Below are 7,453 nucleotides of genomic sequence, written 5' to 3' on the forward strand. Positions count from 1 at the left end.
GTTCTCGTTGTTGTATTTGTTGTTGTTACATTCGCTAGCCATGCAAGAATGAGGAGTGCGGCATGACTAGCCCGGGTTACGCGTATGCCACCCGGAAGAGTAACTGGAGAAGTGGTGGTGATGGCTATCTGTCGTGATAGACATGAGATATATGATTTTTTTTTTTTTTTTCTTTTTTTTTTTTTTTTTTTTGGTAGCAGTAGTACTATAATATCATCTAGGAGGAGGGTCTCTGGTGAAGACTAATAGTGAGTCTGGGAGACTCCTGGAGACTAAGCATTTCCACTAGGCATCTGGCAGCTGTAGATGCAAAGTGGCTTCCATCTTGTCGGTTGTTGCTGTGGAATTTCCTGGGTCGGAGATGTTGGATGCTTGGGCAGTCTAGTACGTAGTGTATCAGGGGTTCTTGAGTGATTGTGTCGCACAATGTACAAGGCTTGGGAACCCGCATGTCAATTTCCCAATTGCAGCGGTAACCCAAGCGAAGTCTATGAAAGATGGCAGCGGTGTTTCGTGAGAGATTGTTGACAAGGAAGGAGGATTGCATTCCGTAACTATCTTGTACCAGCTGGCGGATGGTGAGCCTGCAATGACCCATGCGCGGTGCTCGATGAGGAGAGTTTCATAAGCGGCTCTCCGTATGTGCTTCTTCAGCTGGCTGAGGCTTGGAGGAATGTGGCCGGTGACTAGGAGGTTCTTGAGGCTGTTTTTAGCAGCAGTGTCAGTTAAATCGTTGCCTGTGATATTAACATGGCTTGGTATCCACCAGAAAGTTAGGATTTTCTCCTGTTCTTTTAGTTGTCGTATATGGAACAGGACTGTTGAGATAAGCCTTAAGTTGTCTGTGGCTTGAGTTCTCCTTAGAACCTGTAAGGCTGAGAGGGAGTCTGTGAATATGTGGATGGTTGAATGTGTTTGATACAGTGCATATTTTAGTGCCATTTTGATGGCATATAATTCTGTTTGTAGAGTGGAAGCTCCATTTGAGACTCGACGTGCAACACTGGTTCCGTTGGTAATAAAGGCTGCTCCTGCTTTGCCATTTGTTTGATCGACCGAGCCGTCAGTGAATAGTAAGAGAGCTTCTGGTTGTCTGAGTGAAGCTATATTTGCCTCCAGTTGAGCAATCATGGCCGGAGTGCAGAGAGCTTTCTTGGTGGGAATGGTATCGGTTCGGATATTTGCTTCCCAGTCTCTCCATGGTGGATTAGGTTGATAGTGTGGGTGCACACTATCTATGCCTCTTGCGGTTAATATTTGAAGGGTGTTTAAGGAGTGGAATGCCTTTACTAACTGGCCGTGCCATCTTGCACTGTGGCATAGTTCTTGGTTGTTGAGTAGATGGGTGATTGACTTCAAGGGGGAAGGTCTTGTTGATGTTATAATTTTCGAGCAGAGACTAACGGACAGTTGCTGAGTCCTATTATGGAGAGATGTTAAATATGTTTCAACTCGAAGATTGGCAAGCCTTGTCCATGTAGGTGCAGCAAGGATGGTCCTCATGGCTCGGTTCTGTATTGTTTCCAGGGAAGCTAGTTGATCAGGTTTTAAAGTCAGGAGTGCTGGTGCGCTGTAATCAACTAAGGATCTTATGGCATGTGTGTAGAAGAGGCGTAATACCTTGAATCCAGCGCCTAATTTGGAGGATGTGAGTCTTCGTAGAACATTTAAGCGGGACTGTGTGCTTCTTAATAGGAAACGAAGGTGTGTGGTAGCTGACAGTTCAGAGTTGAAGAAGATGCCGAGGCATTTATAGGAAGGGACCCATTCAAGTGGTATGTTACCAATATAGAGCTGGTGATATGCAACTATCCTGTTTACCTGGAGTGCTTTTGATTTGTCGGGGTTGACCTTGAGTCCCAGTTCCTTGCTTTTTGATTCAATTGCGTCAAGTGCTGATTGGGCATTGACATGTCGGTTTGGACCTGTGGCTAGGAGTTGTATGTCATCAGCATATGCTAACAAGTGTACATTTGCTGGGAAGGGAATTGTCATTAAGTTGGAAACCAGGATGTTGAAAAGGAATGGACTTAGGAGACCTCCCTGAGGGGTTCCATTCTCAAAGTTGTAAGAGTTGGACAGATGACCCTGGAATCTGATTTTAGCATGCCTGTCGGTCAGGTAGTCCTGTAGCCAGCAGAGGAGTTTACCCTTCAGGCCTTTCTCTGCTAATGAAGAAAGGATGGCATCTTTGTTGGCGAGCTCAAAAGCTTTTTCGAGGTCCAGAAATACTACAATGCTGTCCTTTCCATCTAGAAGGGAAAGGAGGGTGATGATGTTGTCTCCTGTGCCTGCACCTTTCTGGTATGCATAGATATGCAGTGGGAATTGAGGGATGATGTGTTGAAGTCTGTTGAGTATGGCTCTCTCCATGGTTTTCCCTACACAAGACAGGAGGGAGATTGGCCTGAAGGAGTTTGATTCTTTCTTGGGAATGGGCTGAATTATAGCTTGCTTCCAATTCCTTGGTAATGGGCCATCTTGTAAGGATTTATTAAAAATTTTAACTAATGCACTTTTGCATTTGGGGCCTAAATGGCTAAGGAAGGACTAGGGGACTTTGTCCTCTCCAGGTGCAGTGTCTCTTTTGTTAACGATGGCCTGTGATAGTTCTTGTTGGGTGAAAGGAGCATCGCTTGTAGCGTTAGTATGAATGGAAGTTGTGATTGTCTGTTGACGTATTGTCTGGAGTTGTAATTTTCTAGAGATGTTGGGTGGCAGTTGAGCTGAAGCGCATCTTTCTGTAAATGTTGCACCTAATATATTGGCTTCTTGGAGAGGCTCTGGGTGTATGGAGGACTTTAGTGTTTTTGCTCCAGATGCTGCACGGAGTTTACCCCGTAATTCTCGGAGGGGTGTGTGGGCAGAGATGTTTTCACACCAAGTGAGCCAGGCTTTGTTTTTGATGTCGAGGAGCTCATGATTGACTAACCTCCTTAGGGTTTTGAAAGATTCATGGATATCTGGGGAGTTGGTTTTTTTTTAAGGAGGTTTCTGAACAAGCGCAGTCTGCGCTTTAATTCCCGGACTCATGTATTGTAAAACCAACTGTCCTTATGCGCATGATATGTGTGATGTACTTTGGGTATTGAGATATCTGCTGCTGCCTTAATAGCAGCAATAAAATCCTGCTCTAATTGGTGAAGGTTATTTGCAGGAGTGTATCTCTCTGCCTAGTCCTCTAAGAGTTTAATGAAGTGCGCCCAGTTAGCTTTGTTTAGGTTCCATCTTGGGACAGGTGGAGGAAGTGGTAGACGTGGTAGCTGTAGAGTAGTGAAGGTGGCTAGGTGGTCTGACATAAGGTAGGGGTGAAAGGACCAGTCTGCAGTCGATACTTAAGAGTTGGAGAGGATGGTCAAGTCTAAGACTCCTCCTTTGGTGTGCGTAGCTTGTTTTGAGTTCAAAAGAGAAACATCTGGGAAGGAATCTAGAAGGAGCTTGATGTGTAGCCCTGCATCATTTGTTTTGTAAGCTGAGGAGGTGGTGGGGTCATTCCAGTTTGGGTGGTGAGCATTGAAGTCGCCTATTATGATGGTCGGTTCATGTGCAGCTAATCCGAACAGTTCATCCATCTCTAATTCGCAGGTAGGATGTGGGGGCCGGTATATATTGAAGAGGAATAAGTTGGTTTGATTTAGAGAGATCTGAATGCCAAGACATTCGACACGGGCTCCGCATTCTGGTGCAGGTGTAATCAGCTGAGTGTGGAGAGAGTTCTTGGTAAATATGGATATACCCCTGTTTTGTCCAGACATATAGTAGGAGTGAAAGGCATTGTAATTCTTGATATTATATGTGCTTGTTTCTGAAAGTAGGGTTTCTTGTAGAACAAGGATGTCAAAAGGATCCTCTGCATTGGCTGTTAGAAGGGTGGCAAGATTGGCTTTCAATCCAAGAATGTTCCATTGTAGGATGCGTAAGGGTGAAAACGTTGAAAGAGCTGTAGTACTATCCATTTGTGGGGAGTGTTGACGGTGTGTGGGCTGAAAGTTGGTAGTTGGCAGATTCTTTGTGATTGTCATGAGAGGTAGAGCTGGAGGAGTCTACCACAGGAATGACCACTGTAGAGGATTGAGATGGCTGCCGCTTGGCCGTAGGATTGATTAGTCCTGAAGTTGAAGGTTGTGGTAGAGGTGGAAAGTTGTCGGATGTCAGTGAAGTGTCGTCCATAGATTCCGCGGAAGTAGCAGGAGGAGTGGCTTCTTGTGGTTCAGTGAATTCTTTATGCGGTCGAGGGAGAGGGTGTGTCGTCGTGAGTAAGGCAGAGATGACATTGTCCACCAGGAGCTGGAGTATAGAAGGGTCCACTGATCTGCCTAGAGCTAGGAGGCCAAGCTGGATCGTATTCGCTAAGAACTTGCTGATGGCAGAGTCATGTGGGGTGGGAGATGTCATTGCGGAGGTAGCACCTTGAAGTGCAGCCGGAATTGGCTGACAGATGTCTGAGGAGTGCTGAGTTGTGGTGAAGGAGGTGGTTGGAGAACGCCAACTGCACTTAGAGCAGTAGAGTTATGGAGAGGAGTCGGTTGGCGTGGTGGAGGATTACTCCAGTCATGGAGTTTTCTAGGGAAAGTCCTTTGTGCTGGAGGTCCCGCTGGTATTTCGCCTTTTGGTAAAAGAGCCCGTCTCTTCTCACATCGGAGGTTCCACGCATGGTGGTTGCCTCCACAGTTCGGGCATTTGGCCTCTGTTTTTTCCCCAGCTTTCAGTTTGGACAAACAGCCTTCTGTGGCATGAGGTTGGGCACAAATGGCACAGCGTGGGGAGGCTCTGCATTTGGCTTGGTGATGACCAAACCGCTGGCATTTAAAACAGCGAAGGGGCTCGGGGATATATGCTCTTGTTCGGAATTTTCCAAAAATACCCAGATTGATCTCTGGTGGCGGGGTATCATTTGTGATGAGAAGGACTTGACGTGTCTCCTCCTTGGTGGTTCTAGATACACATCGGGTTGCTGAAACAACAAAGGGTAGGTCAGTAAGTCGTTGTAGAGGGAAGCCTATTGGAAAGCGTTCCACAATGGATTTGAAGGTCCTGGGTGGAGTCGTGTGGGGCAGTATGTTAACCACTTTTCCGGATGACAGGGTACGGAGTGAGTTTAAAAGATCTTTTGTAGATTCAGTGTTGGCGGAAAGAATGAAGTCTCCGTCTTTGGTGATGGAGGTGGTAGCATCAATGAATGGAAACTCCTTTTCAATGGCAAACAATGAATCAACTGCAGTGTCAAAGTCTCTGGAGCTTGTGATGCGGAACTTGGAAGTGCCAGGCTGGTCAGGTGCTTGCAACGGTCTTGAGGTAGGGTCTATGGAGGCTTCCATATCTTCACTAGTTTCTTCTTCTTGAAGTGGATGGCAGTCAGGGTGGGAGGAGTCATTTGGAGTATGCGAGTCTGGAGTAGATTCCAGTGAGGCGCGACGGGCTTTCTTGGTCGAGTTAATGTCTTCGTTAGAAAGATCTGGTTTCAACGTGTCGTCAGAGGACTGGGTCGTCTCAGGGGAAGTCGTCCTCTTCTTCTTCCTCGTTGATTCGTCAGTCGTTGGCGAGTTGTCGGGGGGTTCGGAGTGAGGATCCATCGGAACTTTCTTCTGAGGTCCTTTTTTCTTCTTACCAGGCTTCGACATCGAGAATTGTTGGAACCGCCTACCTAAGCTCCCTAGTTTTTAACCTACTGGTGAATGCCAGCGAGCATTCACCCCAGGGAGTCCCTAACCCTAGCAAAGAAAAACAACCCTTCTCTGAGGTTTAAGGCAGTCTGACTACAGACCCCCCTTGTGGCACTGCCCGCAGGGTTCACCTTCGCCTCAGAGGGGACTCTAAGTTGGTTCCAACCAATTCCGAATCTACTTCATTCGAAAGCGGTAGATTTCTTCTCTTCCGATGTGGAAATCTCCTAATCTTCTACGGTCGTTTCGTTGAAAGAAGTTGGAAAAAAGTTGGCTTGTTCCTTTACTGACTGCGTTCTTGGCCAGTTCCCAGAGACTGCAAATCTTCGAAGTGGCATGAAAGTCACGCGCTCTGCATTGACAAGTGACGGACTGGGCATGAAGGTTAGCACAGAAGGGGGTGCAGCTCGCACCCGATGCCGTGAAGCCTTTTCCGGCAAGTGCTTTCCAAGAACAAGCGAAGAGCGAAGCGAAGAGAGTCCGAAGTGACGAGACCTGTACTTATATAGACCTTGTCTGAACACGGGTGAGAAAGATTCCTTGGCGAGACCGCTACACACACACACACACACACACACACAGAGAGAGAGAGAGAGAGAGAGAGAGAGAGAGAGAGAGAGAGAGAGAGAGACCATATATGTTAGTGTGTGAGCAAACACAAAATAAGTCGAGGAACACATAAAGATCAAGTAGTGCAGTAATAAAGCTCGGGAAGATTTAATCAGAGTGTACGCGCGTGTAATAACTTTCTGTTCTAATTTATGACAGAAGTTTCTATGCATTATTCATGTGAAGCTTCAGGTCTTAATTAAAGGAATGTAGACACCCTCCACATTTCTGCTTACCACTGATAAAGTTATCTAGTTCGAAGGCATCATTAGAATGGGAAATGTGTTTTATGCCTGTATAATGGTGATGATGACAACGATGATAATAGATATGATATTGATGTCGGTGCTACTCCTACAACTAATGATTATAATGATAATTATAATACCAATGATAGTAATATCAAGAATAATGACAGTAACAATAACAAGTTAATACTAAAAATGACGATGATAGCGATAACTGTAAAGATAATATCAACAGTAATTACCATAATCATTACTATCATTTTAACGATAAAAATATATATAATTTGCCTTTACCGTTCCAACCGCCCTTGTTTGTCTCTCCCCTTGGCTTCCTCTCCCTCACGCTTACCCTTTCCCTGCAAATAAAGAAGAAAAAAAAAATCAAATATGTTTAACCAAGCATTCACTTTTTTCAGTCAGGACTTCACTAAATCAAAACTCATTTCTGTGAATTTCTCTGGAATCGCTTCTCGGATTTGGTCTCGATTCCTTCATTGTATATTCAGCTTCACCTTGGGCAATAGTAACCAGATGTTTAATAATGTTTGAGGAATGGAAATGTAGGAACGCATGAGAGGGGTGAGGTAAGGGTTGTAATTTTTGTTTCCTTCCTCACTCATACCTTTCTCTGCAAGCTACTTGTTTCTCTGTTCAAGATATAAACTGTTTTGCTACTGGATTTATGAGGTGACAAAGTATTCAGATTATATGGTCTTGTCACATATGTATCTTGTGTCACGCATACAGTATGTATATGTATATGCGTGTTTATACATAATTTGTGTATATATGTATGTAAGTATACACACACAACCATATATATGTATATATATATGTATGTATATATATAATATATATATATATATATATATATATATATATATATATATATATGTATGTATATATATACATATATATATATAAATATATGTA

At 44.5% G+C, this 7,453-nt stretch overlaps 2 protein-coding genes across 2 annotated transcripts; both read right to left on the reverse strand.

Annotated features, from left to right (window-relative positions):
- Positions 1–396: 396 nt before the first annotated feature.
- Positions 397–2,373, reverse strand: LOC113817134 (uncharacterized). Its single transcript, XM_027369133.2, has one exon. It carries the CDS (start codon positions 2,371–2,373, stop codon positions 397–399), a length of 1,977 nt encoding a protein of 658 aa, XP_027224934.2.
- Positions 2,374–4,391: 2,018 nt separating this feature from the next.
- LOC113800594 (uncharacterized) lies at positions 4,392–6,133 on the reverse strand. The gene has a single exon (XM_070136751.1). It carries the CDS (start codon positions 5,619–5,621, stop codon positions 4,392–4,394), a length of 1,230 nt encoding a protein of 409 aa, XP_069992852.1. The 5' UTR covers positions 5,622–6,133.
- Positions 6,134–7,453: the final 1,320 nt, after the last annotated feature.

This window comes from Penaeus vannamei, chromosome 2 (assembly GCF_042767895.1).
Source record: "Penaeus vannamei isolate JL-2024 chromosome 2, ASM4276789v1, whole genome shotgun sequence".
Taxonomy (NCBI): Eukaryota; Metazoa; Arthropoda; class Malacostraca; order Decapoda; family Penaeidae; genus Penaeus; species Penaeus vannamei.

Coding starts and splice junctions, on each gene's coding strand:
- LOC113817134 (XM_027369133.2), bottom strand. CDS start 2,373: ATGGAGAGAGCCATACTCAACAGACTTCAACACATCATCCCTCAATTC.
- LOC113800594 (XM_070136751.1), bottom strand. CDS start 5,621: ATGTCGAAGCCTGGTAAGAAGAAAAAAGGACCTCAGAAGAAAGTTCCG.